At 36.6% G+C, this 21,733-nt stretch overlaps 1 protein-coding gene across 3 annotated transcripts in view; it reads left to right on the forward strand.

Annotated features, from left to right (window-relative positions):
• BRAF (B-Raf proto-oncogene, serine/threonine kinase) overlaps positions 1–21,733 on the forward strand; it is a 150,718-nt gene that overhangs the window by 54,388 nt on the left and 74,597 nt on the right. For all 3 annotated transcript variants that reach the window (XR_013339405.1, XM_077781067.1, XM_077781068.1), the window contains exons 2-3: positions 2,340–2,441; positions 15,809–16,072. Coding sequence is in view for 2 of the 3 variants with exons in the window: in XM_077781067.1 (XP_077637193.1) it covers positions 2,340–2,441; positions 15,809–16,072 (366 nt within the window). In the remaining variant the exon portion in view is untranslated. The remainder of the gene's footprint in view (positions 1–2,339; positions 2,442–15,808; positions 16,073–21,733) is intronic.

Here is a 21,733-nt window from a genome sequence, read left to right on the forward strand (position 1 = left end):
GATTGGCAAATGATTCAAAAGTTTGATCATACCCAGTGTTGGTGGGATTATGGGGAAAAGCGTGGACTCATACCCTCCTAGTAGAGTATGACTTGGTACTTTGTTTCTTTCAGAAGACCATGTGACACATTTATTGAATTTTTAAATGCATGTAACCTTCAATTCAGGAATCCTATGCATTGATATCTAAAAGTAAAACTTAAACCTGTGCCCAGAAAGGCAACTCAGAACTATTCATTGAAGCATTGTTTGAAGTTGAGAAAAAAAGAATAATCTGAATAACCTCTAGTAAGAGAATTATCAGGGGGTCCTGAAACCCCCTTGTTCATCTATCTATGCCCTCTTGTACATTTGTAATTATCTCACATTTTTAAGTTTAAACTTCTAGTAGTTTAAAAGGCCATAATGTCCAGTGTGCAATATATTAATGCTGTTTATGCTATTTAACCTTAGAATTCCAGGTTTAGATCATGCAGTTATTGAGTATCTAGTATCTGGTGTAATTTTCAAGCAGATTCTCTAACCATTTAGATAAATTGGACTCACTCTTCATCAAGGAAAAAAATGACTTTTTAATTTTAAAATAAACACAGAATATATGCCTGTACTATAACCTAACTTCTGAATTCTATGCTGGCCAGCTGGATAAATGGATGAGGCTTGGAACCCTGCCAAGAATTTATTTCACTGATAAAATAAGTGATTTTAACCCCCGCCCTTTTCTCTCAAGGGGTTTTTCCCTCTTGTTTGCTCAGTACTTTGAATATACATCTCAGAACAGTGCATCTTAGTAGGATTTGAGTTGGATAAGAATTTTGCCTTGCTTGTACAGAGTGTAGAATTACAATGTGGTGATTTTAAAGGGAGAGAAGGAAAGGAGAACTAGTTCTCAAACAGTCCAGTTAGGAAGAGTACACATAAACATCAAGGAGCTAAAAATTGTTTCTCCTAAAATTATCCATGTCCACCCACTGTTAGGTTGCTCTTGAAGTTTGAGGCCATTGAAAATCAGCGTCATAACAATATTACAAAATGAATGTTTCCACCCTTACCACCGCCATTTAAAAAAAGTAAAATATGTCTGTATTGAAAGAACTTTGAGGAATGTTGTTCAGGGAAAAAAGCAAGTATTAAAAGTATTTTTTATAAGCTTCTGCACAGCAAAGGAAACAACTCACAAAACTAATAGGCAACCAACGGAATGGGAAAAGATAGTCGCAAATGACATATCAGATTAAGGGCTAGTATCCAAAATCTATAAGGAACTTACCAAACTCCACACCTGAAAAACAAACAACCCAGTGAAGAAATGGGCAGAAGATATGAACAGACACTTCTCCAAAGAGGACATCCAGATGGCCAACAGACACATGAAACGATGCTCAGCATCCCTCCTCATCAGGGAAATACAAATCAAAACCACACTGAGATACCACCTCACGCCAGTCAGAGTGGCTAAAATGAGCAAATCAGAGAACTCTAGATGCTGGCGAGGATGTGGAGAAACGGGCACCCTCCTACACTGTTGGTGGTAATGTAAACTTGGTACAGCCCCTCTGGAAAACAGTGTGGAGGTTCCTAAGGAAACTAACACTAGAACTCCCCTAGGACCCAGCAATAGCACTGCTAGGAATTTACCCAAGAGATACAGAAATGCTGAGGCATAGGAGCACATGTACCCCAATGTTCATAGCAGCACTCTCAACAATAGCCAAAACATGGAAAGAGCCAAAGTGTCCATCAATGGACAAATGGATCCAGAAGATGTGGTTTATCTATACCATGGAATACTACATAGCCATGAGAAACAATGAAATCTGGCCATGTGTAGNGATGGGGCATGAAGGAGGGCACTTGTGGGGATGAGCACTGGGTGTTATATGGAAACCAATTTGACAATAAACTATTTGTAAAATAAATAAATAAAATAAAATCTGAAAAAGAGAAAAAAGTATTTTTATATATAATATTTGTATTTGTGTACTTGGTTTATGTATTATTATGTTTACTTTAATAAAAAGGAGATGTGGAAAGGATGTATAGCAAACTGTAAATAGCACTTGAGTTTTGGGCAGTGGGTCCAGGAATGTGTGGAAGGTGAAAAGACTTTCATCATTTATTCTGAATACTCATGTATTATTTGAATCTTTTACAGCTGAGCATATATTGTACTACTAGTGTAGAAAAGAGTTTTTAGATGTTTAATAATAAATGGGAAAAATTGCTATGCTAAATGGTCTCACAGGTCTCTAAGCTCTAAATTTCAAAATATTAAAATATAACTCTCTAATTCATAGTCTAAATGATTCTTATTTACATTCTTTGAAAATATTTTTCAGGTGTGGAATATCAAACAGATGATTAAGTTGACGCAGGAACATATAGAGGCCCTATTGGACAAATTCGGTGGGGAGCATAATCCACCATCAATATATCTAGAGGTAAGCTTTTGAGTGGCACATCTGTAGTGAATTTTTAATTTTTGTTATTTTAGAGAGAGTGAGAGAGCACAAGTGGGGGAGAAGGGATGGAGGAGGAGAAATGAGAGAGAGCGGGAATCTCAAGCAGGCCTCACACTTAGCACGGAGCCCCACATAGGCCTTGATCCCACAACCCTGGAATCATGACCCAAACTGAAACCAAGAGTCGGACACTGAACCAACTGAGCCACCAAGTGCCCTTGTAGTGATTTTGAAAATAAAAACATGAACTTACAAAAAGTATTTGTACTCGTGATATTGTTTACCCTAGGGGATGAGATGAGAAATAGATATGAGAAGATGGATTACTTTCGTCTTTATTATACTTCTAAATCTTGTTTCATTTGTTACAGTAACACAGAGTATTTTGTAATTTGCAAAGGAGAAGTCATGTATAAACCTTAAAATATTACTCTTAAAAAACAGAGAAAGGAAGCATTCAGTTGTGGAGGTTAGGAAGCTAGTTACCGTGTTAGAAAATGGGGGCAAATTTTGTAAAATATCTTTCCTTGTACAATATCTTTTTTCCAGGAAATCCCCCCAAATTGGTGTTTGCTTTCTTAATAGGTAAAATTTATAATATTTAAATAACTCAGAATTGCATAGCTTTACTGTTTGAGGCTTTTGTATCAAGTCTTGAGCATCGTAAATTTATAGTTGGTTACTGTTCTTACTCCTGTGAGGTAGTAGGTATCATAGATAAGCTTTTTTGGCATTGCTTTCCTGATAGAAGTTACCCGGGTTCCATGACGAGCAAGCTGTTAGGGACTCCAGGCAGTCAGGCCTCACAGCCCACGTGACTTCCCACAGCACTACACTGCTTGTCGCTGTAAAAGCTGGCTCCGGCTGTAATCACTAATCTTACAGAAATATAACCGTAAATTACAGATGATCATTTGCCTTCAAATGCTGTAGATTTTTAGGCGTGGATTGATAGACTCCTAAACTAAATTTCTAATTTAGCAATCTAATTGCATTTAAAGGGCATGTTAAATCTTATAAGTATTTCATGAGAAAGTAAGTTTGCATTTCTAAAATAAATTTGGAAGTTTGGAAATAACCACTAATAAACTGTTGTCTTCTTCATATGGCTTATCCCAGAGTACACTGCCAGATATCAGTTCATACCTCATTTTTAATTAGAATTAGACAGGGTAACCAGCAGTTTTCTGCCAGCCATTTATGTGTCTTGTGAGACTCCCCCCCCCTCTTAGATGTAATGTATTTGCATCAATAACCATGTTTGACTATAGCAGGGGTTCACTGCCCCCTCCAAACTCACATTCTTCAGGTTCTTCATTATTCATATTATATCTAACTAGGACAGTATACAGCAGACCATACCTCATAGATTATATCATTAGCATGTACATTCTTATTTTTTTTTAAATTTTAATGTTTATTAATATTTGAGAGAGAAACAGACAGAGTGTGAGCAAGGGAGGGCCAGAGAGAGGGAGACCCAGAATGTCAAGCAGGCTCCAGGCTCTGAGCTGTCAGCACAGAGCCTGATGTGGGACTTGGACTCACAAACCGCAAGATCATGACCTGACCTGAAGTCAGACACTTAACTGACTGAGCCATCCAGGCAACCCATGCGTATAGATTCTTATTCTCAGGGACAAACACTACACAATTTCTCTGTAGAAGGTGATAGAGTATAGTAATTAAGATGAACTTTGAAATCATATAGGCCCTGTGTTTGAATCTTAGCTGTGACTTAGTTTCTGCAGATAGGTTACCTAACCTTCCTATACCTGACCTCATTGGTAAAATGAGAATACTCTCACACATGTAGTAATTTAAGGTTTAATTAAGTTTGTAATTATGAAATAGCATCATTCTTCACACATGTTGAGTGATCCATAAATTTGTGATTCATTCATTCAGCAGATACTTATTGAGTGCCTGTTTATATTTATGCATTTATGCTTTTCTAGACCCTGGGGATATAGCAAAAAAAATACCACACAGGTGTGCCTTCAAGCAGCTTATAGTTTTATCAGAGAGGGAACAGGCAATAAACAATGGACGTACATAAACACTGAACTTACACCATTTGATAAAGTATGAAGAGGAGCCTACCTGGAGATGAGTCTTCTTCCCTGGGAAACTTGATGAGGGCTAGTGAAAAGACCTTTGGGTATTGATATTTGAAGGTCCTTCAGTGAAAATCCAAGTCTGACAGTCATCCACTGAGACCCACCATTCTGCTTTCTCTCTCTGTATTTTCTTTCTTTCTCAGTATTTAACTGCCCTAGGAACCTCAAACAAATGGAATTGTACAATATTTGCCCTTTTATGACAGCTTATATCATTTAGCATAATGTCTTCAAGGTCCATCCATGTTGTAGCGTGGGTCAAAATTTCCTTGCTAATTAAGGCTGAATAATATTCCACAGTTTGTTTATTCATTAATCTATCAATGGATACAATTGATAGTCATTTCTATCTTTTTGTTAGTGTGAATAATGCTGATTTTAGTCCTTTTGACTATATCCCACAAGAGGAATTGTGTGATAATTCTGTATTTATTTTAGTTAGCACATAGTATAACAATGATTTCAGGAGTAGATTCCTTAATTCCCCTCACCCATTTAGCCTATCCCCCTCCTACAGCCCTTCCAGCAACCCTCTGTTTTTTCTTTATATGAGTCTCTTATGTTTTGTTCCCCTCCCTGTTTCTATATTATTTTTGCTTCCCTTCCCTTATGTTCATCTGTTTTATATCTTAAATTCCTCATATGAGTGAAGTCACATGATATTTGTCTTTCTCTGACTGATTTCACTTAGCATAATACCCTCTAGTTCCATCCACATAGTTGGAAATGGTGAGATTTCATTCTTTTTGATTGCCAGGTAATACTCCATTGTATATATATACCGCATCTTTATGCATTCATCTGTCTATGGGCATTTGAGCTCTTTCCATACCTTGGCTATTGTCGATAGCAATGCTGTAAACATGGGGGGGCATGTGCCCCTTCGAAACAGCACACCTTGTCCCTTGGATAAATAACTAGTAGTGCAATTGCTGGGTCGTAGGGTAGTTCTATTTTTAATTTTTTGAGGAACCTCCATACTGTTTTCTAGACTTGCTGCACCAGTTGGCATTCCCACCAGTAGTGGAAAAGAGATCCTCTTTCTCCATATCCTCGCTAATATCTGTCGTTCCCTGAGTTGTTAATGTTAGCCATTCTGACAGGTGTGACGTGGTATCTCATTGTGGTTTTGATTTGTATTTCCCTCATGATGAGTGATGTTGAGGATTTTTTCATGTGTTGGTTGGCCATCTGGATGTCTTCTTTGGAGAAGTGTCCGTTCATGTCTTTAGCCCATTTTCTTCACTGGATTATTTGGTTTTTGGGTGTTGAGTTTGGTAGTTCTTTATAGATTTTGGATACTAACCCTTTATCTTATATGCCATTTGCAAATATCTTCTCCCGTTCTGTTGGTTGCGGCTTAGTTTCGCTCATTGTGTCCTTTGCCTTGCAGAAGCTTTTTATTTTGATGAGGTCCCAATAGTTCATTTTTGCTTTTATTTCCCTTGCCTCCAGAGCAAGAAGTAAGAAGATTGAGTTGAGTAAGAAGGTTGCTGTGGCCAAAGTCAGAGAGGTTTTTGCCTGCTTTCTCCTCTAGGATTTTGGTGGCTTCCTGTCTTACTTTTAGGTCTTTCTTCCATTTTGAGTTTATTTTTGTGTATGGTGTAAGAAAATTAATTCCTTAATTTTTTAAGGAAATGCCATACTGCTTTCCACATTAGCTGTCTTTTACATTTCTGTTAGTAATATACAGGAGTTCCAATTACTCCATATCCTTGCCAACACTTAACTTTCTGTGTGTGTGTTTATAATAGCCATCGTAATAAGTGTGCCATGGTATCTCCTGGTTTTGATTTGCATTTCCCTGATGACTGATGATGTTGAGCATCTTTTCATGCATTTTTGGGACATTCGTTCTTCTGTAGAGAAATCTCTGTTCAAGTCTTTGACACATTTTTTTATTGGGTTGGTTTTTTCTTGTTGAGTTGTAGGAGTTCTTTATATGTTCTGAGTATCATTCCTAATTGGATACATGATTTGCAGATATTTTCTTCCATTCCATGGGTTCCCTTTTCTCTCTCTTGATTATACCCTTTGTGCAGAAGTTTTTTATTTTGATGATGTCTAATTTACCTGCTTTTTCCTCATGTTACCTGTGCCTTTGGTGTCACATCGAAGAAATCATTACTAGACCCAGTGTCATGAACCTTTTTTTTTTTTTCTGTTTTCTTCTAAGATTTGTAATTACAGTTCTAGCCCTAACATTGGGGTCCTTGATCCATTTTGAGTTAACTTTTCTCTATGGTGTAAGTTAATTCTTTTTCATGTGTATATCCAGTTTTCCTAGCCCATTTGTTGAAAAGATTGTCCTCTCCCACCAAATAGAAACTGAAACATGCCCTTGTCAAAAATTATTTGACCATGGGGGCACCTGGGTGGCTCAGTCGGTTAAGTGTCCGACTTCGGCTCAGGTCATGATCTCACTGTTCTTGGGTTCGAGCTCCGCATCAGGCTCTGTGCTGACAGCTAGCTCAGAGCCTGGAGCCTGTTTCGGATCATGTGTCTCCCTCTCTCTCTGACCCTCCCCTGCTCACGCTGTCTTTCTTTCTCTCTCAGGAGTAAATAAAACATTTTAAAAAAAGTCATTTGACCATGTACATGAGGATTTATTTGTGGGCTCTCTTTTGTTTGCATTTTAGGCCGGTTCACACTATACTGATTTGATTACTGTAGCTGTGTAATGATTTTAAATCAGGAAGTATGAGATGTCCAACTGTGTTTTCCTTTTAAGGATTGCTTTGGTACTTTGCTGTCTTTTGAGATTTCATAAGAATTTGAGGGTGGATTTTTCTTTTTCTACAACACATGGGGCATTGAATCTGTAGATTGTTTTGTGTAGTATTGACAGCTTTACAGCTCTTCAGTCTTAAATATGAATGGACAGCTAAGAATAACCAGATATTGGAAGAAAGCTTGTAGTAGGAAAAATGATAGCAAAAATGGTTAAAAGCAACTCAGAAATAGTGCAAACAACAGATGAAAACCTGAAAATATCTATAATTAACATGAGAGATCAGAAAAGACTATCTGTTCTTGTTTCGTGGCTGTACTAAAGAAACAAAAGTCTTAACAGAGAACAAGAAAGAATTGTTGGTATTAGAATAATTAAAATAGTAAGCAGAAAATGTAAACATATATGTGTACGTGTGTCTGTGTGCATATATATAAACATGTTATAAGATAAAGTTAAGGAAATCTCTAGAAAGCAGAATAAAAATAAAGATGGAAAGTATTAGAAGGAAGATGAGAAAAATTAGAGAATAAATCTAGGAGAGCTATAAAAATAACAAATGGTTCTAGCTACAGAAAGATAAACATACCTAATCACAAGTTGCCCAAACAAATAGGAGTTTTATTTTCCCCTCCTGTAACAAGAAGCATGGAGGTAAATTATTTTAAGATTGATCCCACAGGTCAGAGTTGTTGGATGCTAGGGTGGATCTCTGTGGTCCTTTGGGCCTTTGTGTCCTGAGTGCAACAGATCTGTGTGCCACCATGGGACACCGCAAAGCAGGGAGCTGAGGTCACAGAGGCTCTCTGTGTACTAAGCTCTTTCAGGGAGGAAATTTTTCCCTTCAAACCTCTTACAAGTCTTTGCCTTTACATCTCATTGGCCAGAATAGGGTCACGTGTATCCCTTACACCAGGGACTATGTTTATATTTCTTGAAGTAAGAGGTTAAAAAGTGATGTTTTTCCAGTGTTTACAGCTTGGCTTCAAGATAAGCTCGAGTACTGGAAACTAGAAGTTATGCTATAGTTCTTTCATTCCAGAGCATTTCAACATAGAAATCATGTTTTCTGTATGTTTGATGTTTTTTGATGTTTCCACAGGAAGATAAACCTTCACCTATCCCTGCATTTCTTCCTTGTAGCAGAACAGAGTGAAATCAGTTCTTTCACTATCAGAATCCTTTTTTCCTTGTACTAATTTATTTAAAAACTAGCTTTTAAGTTTTTCTAGATTTTTTCCTACTGACATGAATAATTAAAATTATATTGATTCCCTTGATGATAACTTCAATGAAATGAGCTATAGTACTCTAAGGAATTTCAAATTTGGCTTTTTAATCTTTGGCTCCCTTTTTATTGTTTTTTTTTAATGTTTATTATTTTTGAGAGAGAGAGAGCACACGTGTGCGTGCACATTGAAGGGAGAGGGGCAGAAAGAGAGGAAGGCACAGAATCCAAAGCAGTCTCCAGGCTCTGAGATGTCAGCACAGAGCCCAGTGAGGGGCTTGAACCCACGCAGTATGAGATAATGACCTGAGCTGAAGTCAGACACTTAACCAACTGAGCCATACAGGCTCCCCATGGTTCCCTTTTTAAATCACCATCCAAAGGAGGAAAAGATAAGTTTGCCTTGACGAATCATTTCCCAGTATTTTTTCTTTTTTTCCCAATTTTTCTCTCTTCCTTCATCCAACAAATTATTGAATGCCTTATGTGTGTAAGATACAATGCTAGATGCTTTTCTAGTAATAGGTTCTTCTTTTTGGACTTGACATATTGGATTCCAGAAGAGAAGGAATAGTGTTTCTGGAATCACCCTACATACCTGGTGTTACACACCGAGTCCTAGCCACCACAGAATTTACATACATGCCAGAGTGCCCTGCAGACAAAGATAGTAACAGTAGTAGCTCCTGACATTTGTTTTTGGCTGTGTACCAGGCACTGTTCCAAGCAGATAGTAGATCATTTAATCTTCAACCTACCCTATGAGTTATACTTCCTATTCTCATTCTCATTTTATAGATGAAGAAACTCAGGCACAAAGTCTGAATCCAGACATTATGAATTCAGCATCTGCTCTTAACTGCTATATGATTATTATGGTCCTGACAGCCTTTTTGATCTTTAATCTGTGTAGAACCCAGGGTAATTGCAGAGACGTTTTATTAAAACAAGTGAAAAGAATACTAGCAAGGTGCTTCCTGTGGAATACAGAGCAGTCTATTAGATAGCATCCTTGGGCAGTCTGCAAGATTTCATTGTATCTTGTGAAATGAAGTTCAGTAATAAATTTGATGAACTATTGATAAATTTGTTTATTTCACTGCTTTTTCCCATTTGCTTAAAATAGATCCTTAGATAATTTTCCTCCCATTTTTTCCCTCCAAGATTCTATTTTTAAGTAATCTCTCCACCCAATGTGGGGCTTGAACCCACAACCCTGAGATTGAGGTTGCATACCCCACCGACCCAGCCATCCAGATGCCCCTTCCATTTTTACTTGAGAAATGATTCACATACTATAAGATTCACTTTTTTGAAGTGTACCATTCAGTGGGTTTTTAAAGTATAGGCACAAAGTTGTGCAGTCATCACCACTATCTTAATTCCAAAACATTGTCATCACCCTAAAAAGAAACCTTTTACCCATTAACAGTTGTTCCCATAAGCCCTTGGCAACCACTCATCTACTTTGTATTTCTATAGATTTGCCTTTTGGGGCACTTTGTGTAAATGGCATCATACAGGATACGGCATTTTGTGACAGACTGCTTTCACTTAGCGTAATGTTTTCAAAATTCATCCATGTAGCACTTATTCCTTTTTATTCCCTCATATGGATATATCAACTTTTGTTTGCCCATTTATCAGTTGACATTTGGGTTTCCACTTTTTGATGATCATGAATAAAGCTATTATGAACATTCATATAGAAGTTTCTGTGTAATATATGTTGTCAGTTGCCTTGGGATGGAATTGCTGTGTCCTCTGGTAACTTTATGTTTTAACTTTTGAGGAACTACCAGACTGTTTTCTAAAGTGGCTGCACCATTTTAAATTCCCACCAACAATGCATGAGGTTTTTCATTTCTCCATGTCATTACCAACACTTACTGTTTTTTGTTTGTCTTTTAAACAGTCATGCTTATAGTTTTAAACTAAAAATGTTAAAGCATCTTTTTCATGTGCTTCTTTGGGAAAAATATCAGTTCAGATTTTTTGCCCATTTTTTAAACTGGGTTATTGTTCAGTTGTGAAAGTTCTTTGTATATTCTGGATAGTAGATCCTTAAGAGAGATGATTTTTTTAAGTATTTTCTCCTATTTTGTAGGATTTATTTTTCATTCTTTTGGTGGTGTCTTGTGAAGTACCAAAGTTTTAATTTTGAGAAGTGCAATTTATCTGTTTTTTTCTTTGGTTGATGTGATTTTAGTGTGTCCTATCTAAGAATTCTTGCTTATTCTAAGGTTCATGATGATTTACTCCTATGTTTTCTTCTAAGAACTTTGAATTAAAAAAATTTTTTTAATGTTTATTTTTGAGAGAGAGATGGAGCCTGAGCAGGTTAGGGTCAGAGAGAGAGGGAGTCACAGAAGTTGAAGCAGGCTCCAGGCTTTGAGCTGTCAGCACAGAGCCTGACTCAGGGCTCCAACCCACAAACTGAGAGATCATGACCTGAGCCGAAGTCAGACACTTAACCAGTTGAGCCACCCAGGTGGCCCTCTTCTAAGAACTTTGTAGTTTTAGCTCTTAATTTTAGGTGTATGGTCCATTTTGAGTTAATTTTTGAATGTTAGGTATTAGTCCAACTTCATTCTTATGCATGTAGATATTCAGTGGTACCAGCACCATTGTCAACAATCAGTTGGCCATAAATGTAAGCCTTTATTTCTGGATTCTCAGTTCTATTGTGTTGTTCTATATGTGTATCCTTATTCCAATACACGTGTCTTTATTACTGTACCTTTATAGTAATTTTTGAAACAAAGAAATACGAAGCCTCTAACTTTATTCAGGATTATTTTGGGCTTTCTGTGTACTTCCATATGAATTTTAAGTTTGGCTTGTCCATTTCTGTAAAAAGCCATTGGGATTTTCATAAGGATTGCAGTGAATCTGTAGATCAATTTGGGGAAAATTGTTACCTTAATAATATTAACTGTTTTTGTATTATTTAATTCAAAAACAGCTGACATGATCTGTGCCTTCAACTAGCTTACAATTTAGTAGAGTCATGTTAAGAACTCAACTAAGTAATATAGTGATAACAGTAATAAACATTACAACAATTGCTAGTACTACTTATTCCTACTAAGAACAGTATTTATTGGGTTTTTGCTATGTGGTAGCCTCTGTAGTAACTTCTTTTACCTATATTATCTCATTTAATCCTCAGAAAATTTTTTCATAATGAGAGAAACAGTCATATAAAGAAACATGATAATAGTCTAAAAGAGGTGAAGAGAAAGAATACTTCTTTTGGGTTTTATTAAGCAAAGCTTTGAATTGGACTTTGAAAAATAAGTAGGATTCTGATGAGAAAGAATAGAGTTTGGAGAAAGCTTCATCCTGAAAAAGTATCTGGTATCTGCAGCATTGTCAAGAACCACAAGAATTTTGTAATGATAGTGGTGGTGGTTGAGGTGTGCCACCCTCCCAAGTGGGAGGACTTGTTCATATTTGCTGAGTAAGGAAACAGAGGAAAAGTAGATGATAGAAGAGAAAATGGGGATGACAGTGTACCAAGACCTCTGCAGAGGCCCTGAACACTCAGTGCCATTATTAAATGAGAACAGAAGACAGATGAGGAGGGCACCTGGATGGCTCAGTGGGTTGAGCGTCCGACTGTTGATTTTGGCTCAGGTCATGCTCCTGGGTTCCTGGGATCAAGCCCCGCTTTCAGGCTCCATACTGAGCATGGAGTCTGTTTAAGATTTTTCTCTCCATGTGCCCCTCTCTCCCACTCGTGTGCGCTCGCGCTCTCTCTCTCTCTCAAATAAAATTAAAAGAAAAGAGAGATAGGGAAAGGTGTGGAGAATTGCTTGGACAAAGAAAGAAGAGTAAGCTTTTATTTGATGGCTTTGACCTTCGGAGTAAATTTGAAGGTAATGCTATTTTCTGAGTGAATTAAAGATTGGCTGATGAAAGTAAGGAGCCAGAGAAGCATAGAAAAGGTTGGAGTAGGCCTGTTCCAAGAGATTAGAAAAGGCGCAAGTCCAAAATCTTAACAGCTCACCTAAAGGAACTAGAGGCAGAGCAACAAGAACACCCTAAACCCAGTAGAAGAAGAGAAATAGTAAAAATTAGAGCNAAAGACCATTCTGTAAAAAAAAAGAAAAAAGGTTGGAGTAAGTATTGTGAAAAATGTCATATGATGATGTTAGAAATAAGTAAACATTTTCAGGTACTAGTGTAAAGGACTAATTTCCACAAATTGATAATGGAACTAATTGGCCTTGTCTTACTTCTGTCTTTTTTTTAATAGTTTATTTATTTTTGAGACAGAGAGAGACAGAGCATGAGTGGGGGAAGGGCAGAGAGAGAGGGAGACACAGAATCTGAAGCAGGCTTCATGCTCTGAGCTGTCAGCACAAAACCTGATGTGGGGCTCGAACCCACGAACCACGAACTCATGACCTGAGCTGAAGTCCGACGCTTAACCGACTGAGCCACCAAGGCACCCCATCTCACTGTCTTCTCTAGCAGTGTGTGGTAACCTGAGAGAAAAAAAATGGAATAATTGAATGGTTAGAATTTACTAAAGATTTGTATTTGACAAACAAGTTGGTAAAAAAATTAGAACATCAAATATGTTACTAGTGGAATTATTGAAATGGTGACCCATGAAGTAGGGGCAGTAAGACAGTCCAGACCCAAATTTAAGGGGTTAATGGTGATCGTGAACATATTAATGTAGCAAGATGGAAACTTGAGAAGGTGTGTTTGGGACAGGGAAGGTTCCAAACTGAGGTTTTGTCATCATTTGGAACTCCTGAATCTTTGAAGGTAGAATGAAAATAAATGCCTTTAGAAATAAGAATGTTAGAGCAATTTAAGGCAGGGATGTTAAAAGAGTAATCCACACTGAATGCGTCAAGGATAATGGGATGAAATGAGCCAAGCCAGGTACAGAAGACAGACAAGTGCCTTGATAGATGGCAGCTGTGAGGATGGATAGAGGTGGAATAAGAAACTGCTTTGTACTTAATAAAAGGAAAGAGCTATTGATAAATGCAGTGAAATAATGGTTTGGAATCCACAATGGTGGGAACAGTAAATTTTCAAAAATTAAGACTAACACTTTGATAAAGAAATAAAATTTATTGCTTAAGTGCATTCTGTTTCCCTAAGGCTTACTTTGTGTAGTAAATATACTTGCCCGGAGGATAGTAAATAAGATTTGATACATGCAAGGGAGAATTTTTATCTCCCAGACTGCATGTATGTGATCTTCCTAGGTTAGGAATTGTGCCAGTCTTTGTTTTTGTAGTTTGAGCCCCAAACAGCGCCAGGCACATGTATGCTCAGTATATACTAATTGATTAAAGGCTTGATAAGTGGATCATATTGAAAGAGACGTTGTAATAGCTCTTGGAACTGAAAGCTAGCACAGCAATACAATTCAGATCATTTTAAATTGATTTGATTATAATGCTTCAAAATGCTATGAAACATTTCAAGAATCAGGGTAGGGTAGCTAGTAAGTTGTAAATGAGAGGGCTTCTAGTTGTAGTTTAGGCCCTTTACCTCAATGGCTCATTTTACTATTTTTCTTTTTTGTGCTTCAAAATTATATTTTAAGATTTAGCATAGCAAATACAGTTAGTGGTCTTCATTGAAATAAAATGTCTCCTTCATTCTCTATCTTTGAAAATCCTCCATTGCTTCTAGAATGAAGTTCAGGCTTCATAGCACCCTCTACAAGGTGATCCCTTACCCACTTTTCCAGTTTTAGTGCTTGTTTCCCTGTATTGCTATTCTTCATTTAATTCCACAAACATATATTGATACCTTGCTATGTCCCAGATACTGAATTGCATGCAGCTATACTATAGTTTTCCCTCTATGCCTTAAAATTTCCTACCTCTTTACTTTGTTGCAGAATTTCTCCTATACACAGTACTCTCTTCTCCCCCACTTAACTCCATCTATCTAAATGCTAACATAATCCTACCTTATTCTCAATTTGTATCAAGAATGTCCTTTATTTCTTATGTATAACACTTAAACATATTAAAATATATCCATCTGTTCCTCTGTAATAATAAACTCCCTGAATGATGAGAAATTTTTAAATCTTTGATTCTCCCTTGTAGCCTTTTATAAATGTTTGTGGTATTACATCTCTGTATGTATGTAGAGAGAATTTTGGTGGACCATGGTGTGGGTGAGGGTGATTTCCACTGCCCTAAAAAACCATGGACCTATATATTCCAGTTTATTCCATCTCTTTACTTTCAATATCACTCTGTTTTCAAAATTCTTGTTGCTTTTAGAATATTGTATCTTATGTAGTCATTTGACTTTATAGCTTTGATCAAATGAAACTTTTAGAAAGATACCCTGGTGGATAATGGCACCAGAATTTCTTGACTGGAGGACATAAACCACCTTTACAAATAAAATTTTATTCTCTAAGTAGTATTTGATGGGATCATCAGAGATCCATAGTGAAGAGAACAAAGTATTTTAACTAATACGTATTTCAGAAAGAAGGTGGCAGTTATACATCTTCTAAGCCCTATTGAGATTTTGGTGGTAATGGTGAGGTCTGACACTACCTGAGTCTTATTTTTTGACAGATCTCATTTAACCCCTCATTTCCTTTTCAACTTCTCTTTCTGTTCTTTGGAGGGCAGAAAGGTATGAAACTTTATATGCCTACAGTTTCCTCAAAAAAAATTTTTTTTAATAGCAAGACTACTTATCCTTGATTTAGTATAGTATTTTACCTTATTTTGGGTGTGTGGTTTGGAAGTTAAATTGCAATATGACCAGGTGCACCTGGGTGGCTCAGTCGGTTAAGGGTCTGACCTTGGCTTAGGTTATGATCTCATGGTTCTTGAGTTCAAGCCCTGCATAAGGCTCTGTGCTGACAACTCAGAGCCTGAAGCCTGCTTCAGACTCTGTATTTCCCTCTCTCTCTGCCCCTCCCCTGCTCACACTGTGTCTCTTTCCAAAATAAATAACACTAAAAAATTTTTTCAATTGCAGTGTGACCAGAATATTGTAAATACATTTTAAAATTAACATTCATGGACATTTATATGTTTGTTGATTCTCAATGCAATGTACTGTCTTTTCACAAAAAATTTATCAATTTAAAAGAAGTATTAATTTACAGTACTTTCAGCACTGATTTTATAACTTGTACTTAAAACCCTATTAGCTAGATTATAGAGAGATTATAATCAAAGACTTAAATTTCACATTTCCTTTTGTTACTGTCAGGAAAAAGTCAGATTCAATGTAAGTCTACTTTATTTTATAGGCCTATGAAGAATACACCAGCAAGCTAGATGCCCTCCAACAGAGAGAACAACAGTTATTGGAATCCCTGGGGAATGGAACTGATTTTTCTGTTTCTAGCTCTGCATCAACGGACACCGTTACATCTTCTTCCTCTTCTAGCCTTTCAGTGCTACCTTCATCTCTTTCAGTTTTTCAAAATCCCACAGATGTATCACGGAGCAATCCCAAGTCACCGCAAAAACCTATCGTTAGAGTCTTCCTGCCCAATAAACAGAGGACAGTGGTGAGTCAACCTTTAATATCATCATTGCTTTTTCTTTGTGTTTTTCAGAAAGAGTAGTTGTTGAAAATGATATGTTATCACTCCATACTCCGTGGTCATGCAAATGGAAGCATCCATTTCAAACAGGAGTGGAAAAGACATAATTAATTGGTGCCAATGTCTGTGTCTCTTAATTGGAACAAATTGTATTGTGTTTAGTGTCAGATTTGACATTTTAACCTACCTACCAAACTTGAACCAGACTCAAGCCTAAGTACTAGTTCAGAATCAAAAAGAATTTCAAGACTTGAGCTTGTTTGTTGTCTAACATGTGTCAGGTAAGCTTTGTTCTTTGCCCTTGAGAAATCCCTATTTGGACTTATTATCAAATGTTCGATTTTTATCGAAGCATTTTTATCAAATGCTTGATATTTTTCCTCTGTCTACATAGCTTTTGCTGATCATCTGTTAAGAAACATTTAAAGAATTGAAATCTGCACAATTTTATGGATGGTCTTTAATCCTTGAATACAAGTACTGTTATTGCCTTTAATAAATAATGCATCTATATACATCGCTACTTTTTAAAAATGCACGTGGTTGCTTTTGAAGTTAATAAAAAACCTTTTCATTTCCAAATACAACTGAAGTCAAAGTAGTTTTATTCTTTTTTTCCTCACACAGCATTAGTAGTAGTGCTAGGTTTTCATAGAAAAAGTTTGATGACTGGTCTATAGCCTGGAAGCTATAGTGGCCTCCATTGAGGTCATTTGTCACTTTGTGCAACAAAGGGATGTGAGTATCATTGTGTGGAGATGCAAGACTAGGCTCTCAGCGGTGTCACAAAGTTAGTTGGAATTCAAATCCTGGCATAAAGCTGAGTCTTTGAGGAACTTTATCTTCAGCAAAAGGGTGAACTGGAAGAGAATCTACTTACTCAGCATACATAAATAACAATGAAACTTGTCTGTCTTCACCAGTGGTCCAGATAAAATGTAAAGCTTCCCTTGTGAATTCCTAATTATAGGCCTGTTCTCATCATGGTGTGGGATTCATATTTATACTTATGGGTGCTGTCCAGGAACTTTCAATGCAACAACTAGTCCTGGAGAGATAATAGCACTCAGACACTGTGTAGAAGCAAATGCAAACCCTCTTTAGCTGATCTAGGTCTCATGAAATTCATATAGATAATACCCGCTGACAAGTTCAAAATCCCGTGTTATGAAATATACAAGGAAAGAGCCTATCAGCACATTAGAAGACTTAAAAACAGCAGAACTCCTAAGAAGACACCAAATAGGACTTGTAGGTGGTCTTAAAATTTTACTCAGTGGATGACAGTTACCATCTATGAAGTATTCTTGCTAAAGATGGTTGTATTGAATGTTAAGCTTCCAAACCTTCCATTTTACAAGAAACACAAGGGATGGAAGAAAAAGTTAAGTGCCATGAAGAAATGATAAATTCAGAATGTGGACATTCTGTAAGAGATGGCCTAGATTCAGTGTCACAGAAGATTAAAAAAAAAATTGGGTATTATTCTACAACTAAACAAGACTAAAGAGACATAAAGAAATGTAGTGTGTGATCCGAGTTTGGGACTAGGTTGTGGAAGAGCTGTAAAAGGCATTGTTGTGATGGGAAATGGTGAATGTTGATTAAATATGTTATTATGGAATTATTAATTTTCCTGAGTGTGATAACAGGAATGTAGTTATGTAAGAAAATATCTTTATTCTTAGGAAATACATTTTCTAGTACTTAGAGGTAAATTGTCATGACACAGCTTTCTCTACCGTCTTTTTTTTTTTTTTAAATAAAACTTAGGCACAATAAAGTACACAAATCTCAAGTGTACAGCTGAGTGACTTTCTACATATGTAAGTGCCCTGAAGATGAAGATATAGACCGTTTTTAGTGCTTGGGAAGGGTTCTCCCAAGCCCCCTGCAATTCGGTAATCACTTTCAAGAGTAACCACTATTCTGACTTCTGTCTCAATCAATCAATTTTGAACTTAGTTTCAAATGGTAAGATGGAAAACAAAATGTTAGAGAAAATTAACATGAAACAAAATTTAGAATCTAAATAGAAAGAATTTGGATGTTAATTGCATCATTCCTTCTAATTTTCTGTGTTTGAAAATTTTCATAATAGAGTTGGAAAAATACAAAGAACATAGACCAAAGGAACAATGGAAAGTTTAAAAGAAACCGTTGTCACTAAGGAACAAAAACTAATGAACATCTGATTTGATGAAGTAGCAAGGCAACTTTAAATAAAATTTCAACATCTCAAGTAGTTACAGCATATTACAGAACAGCTGACAAAATGCTAAATAAAAATTAGAATATTTTTTTAAAAAACCTAAGTGGATAAGATTAAAAAGTAGATTAAATCCAACTGAAGGGAGAATTAATAAACTGTGAAAGGTAAGAGAGTCAAAAGAAAATATGAAAGAGAGGCTAAGAGGTATGAAAGATGAAATGAATAGTTTCATTATATGCCTGAAAGGAGTTCCAGAAATTGAGAATAGAAATAAAGGAGTAGAGCAGAATTCAAAGAAATGATGCCTGATGTTTGTGAGACATGAATCTAACAATTTGGGAAACACAGACCCTGAATTGTATAACTAAGTTTTAGTTCATAATTATTAGACATAACAAAATGAAAGAATACTATTTTAAAACCATTTAGGGAAGAATGATCTATAATAAAAAAACTACAAGTAGATTATAAAAAAATATTGTAGCAGCTGGAGAAGCCGGAAGACCACAGGATACTAAACTCAGAATGCTGAGAGATGCCTGTAAGTTGCTTAGCTAAAATATGAGTTGAAGGTACAATAATAAAGGCCTTTCCAGATAAGGAATTTACCTTTCCCATGCTCTGCTTGAAGGAACTACCCAAAAATTACTTTATAAAGTTGAATACAGATGAAGGAATGAAAAGTAAAAATTAAACCTAAACTATAAAATTTGTAGAAGAAAACATAGGAGAAGATCTCAGTGACCTTGAATTTGGCAGTGATTTCATAAATAAGACACCAAAAACAAAATCCATTATGAACATATTCATAAACTGGACTTCATCGAAATTAAAAACTTAATGCTCTTTGAAACACAGTGTTAAGAGAGTAAAAAGACAAACCATGGACTAAACTTTGCAAAACATATATCTGATCAAGGACTTGTATCCAGAGCATTATAAAGAGCTCTTTGATCTCAATAGCAAACAACTCAAAAAATAGACAAAAGATTTGAGCAGATGCTTCACAAAAGAAGATGTGTAGATAGTACATAAACACATGAGAAGATATTCAACATCATTGGTCATTAGGGGAATGCAGACTAAAAGCACGAGATATCACTACATGCCTACTAGAATGGCTGGAATGAAAGAGTGGTCGTCCCAAATATTGGCAGCTATTATGTGGAATAACAAGTTTTTATACACTGCTGGTGGGGATGTATAATGAATGGTACAGTCACCTTGGAAAACAACTTGGCAGTTTTATTTAATTCAATTCCTTTAAAGTCCCAACAGTGCTTTTTGCAGACATAGACAAATCCGTCCTGAAATTCATGTGGAGGCTCAAGGAATCCTGAATAGCCATGAATTCTTGAAAAAGAGCAAAGTTAGAGGTCTCATTTTCTGATCTTAAAACTTTTTACATGCCAACTGAGTGGCATAGACAACAGACATAGAAATCAATGAAATAAAGAGTCCAGAAATAAATGACATGTATGGCCAAAGGATCTTTAACAAGGGTGCCACAATCCCTTGGGGGGGAGATGGCGGGGGGGACCCTTCCACAGATGGTGCTGGGAAAACTGGATATGCACATGGAAAATAATGAAGTTGGACATTTACCTTACACTATATGCAGATTACCTCAAAATAGATCAAAGGCATAAACATAAGAACTGAAACTATAAAACCCTTAGAAGAAAACATAGAGGAAAATCCTCACAACACTGGATTTGGCAGTACTTTTTTAGGTAAGACACCAAAAGTACAGGCAGCATATTTAAAAATAGAGAAATGAGACCACATCAAAATTAAAAAACTGTGAATCAGAAGCTTTGATGCAGCCACTCTGGAAAACAAAATAGAGTTTTCTCCAAAAGTTGAAAATAGAACTACCCTATGACCCAGCAAATGCACTGCTACATTTTTAGCTAAAGAATACAAAAATGCTGATTCAAAGGGGCACATGCACCCCAATGTTTATAAGAGTAGTATCAACAATAGCCAAATTATGGAAAGAGCCCAAATGTCCATCAACTGATGAATGGATAAAGAGGATATATTTATATACAATGGAATATCACTTGGCAGTCAAAAAGAATGAAACCTTGTCATTTGCAACAACATAGATGGAACTAGAGTGTATTAGGCTAAATGAAATAAGTCAAAGAAAAACAAATTCCATGGTTTTAAGGTATTTAAAATTTAAGAATCTGTTGGATTTAAGAAATAAAACAGATGAACATAGGGGAAGGGGAGGAAAAATAAAATAACAATAGAGAGGGAGGCAAAATATATGAGACTTAACTATAGAGAACAAACTGAAGGTTGATAGAGGGGAAGTGGGTGCAGGGGGTGGGGTAGATAGGTGATGGGCATTAAGGCACTTGTTGGAATGAGCAGTGGGTGTTATATGTAAGTGATGAACCACTAAATTCTACTTCTGAAACCAATAACTACACTATGAGTTAAGTAACATGTATTTAAATTTTTAAAACAACCCACAAAACCATGTGAATCAGAACACAGTCATCTGAGTGAAAAGACCACTTATGGAATAAGACAACTTATTTTCATATTTGCAAATCACATATATGATAAGGGGGTTAATATTTCAGAACGTATTTTTTTTTAATTTTTTTAATGTTTTATTTATTTCTAGGAGAGAGAGAGAGAGAGAGAGACAGCGTGAGCAGGGAAGGGTCAGAGAGAGAGGGAGTCACAGACTGAAACAGGCTCCAGGCTCTGAGCTGGCTGTCAGCACAGAGCCCGACGCGGGGCTTGAACCCACAAACCGTGAGATCATGACCTGAGCCGAAGTTGGATGCTTAACCGACTAAGACACCCCGGCGCCCCTTCAGCACATATTTTTAAAAATGCCTACAACTCAACAACAACAACAGCAAAAAAAAAAAACCCTAAATGACCCAATTAAGAAAAGGGGAAAGGACTTAAATAGACATTTCTCCAAAGAAGATATACAGATGGCCAAAAAACGCATGAAAAGATGCTCAACAGTAATCATTAGGAATATGCAAATCAAAGCTACAAGGAGCTACCACTTCACACCCATTAGAATGGCTACTATTTAAAAAAGGAAGAATGAATAACATGTTTTATTCAACATAGTATTAAAAGTCCTAGGCATAGCAGTTGTGTGTGCACATGCGTGCACATACACACACACACACACACACACACACACAGAGGGATATTACAAAACCATAAAAAAGGATGAGCTCTTGAGGCACCTGGGTGGCTCAAGTCAGTTAAGCATCCAACTTTGGCTCAGGTCATGATCTTGCAGTCTATGAGTTCAAGCCCTGCGTTGGGCTCTGTGCTGACAGTTTGGAGCCTGGAGCCTGCTTCAGATTCTGTGTCTCCCTCTCTCTCTGCCCCTCCCCTGCTTGCACTCTGTCTCTCTCTCTCTC

The sequence above is a fragment of the Crocuta crocuta genome, unplaced genomic scaffold (assembly GCF_008692635.1).
Source record: "Crocuta crocuta isolate KB4526 unplaced genomic scaffold, BGI_CrCroc_1.0 scaffold228, whole genome shotgun sequence".
Classification (NCBI taxonomy): domain Eukaryota; kingdom Metazoa; phylum Chordata; class Mammalia; order Carnivora; family Hyaenidae; genus Crocuta; species Crocuta crocuta.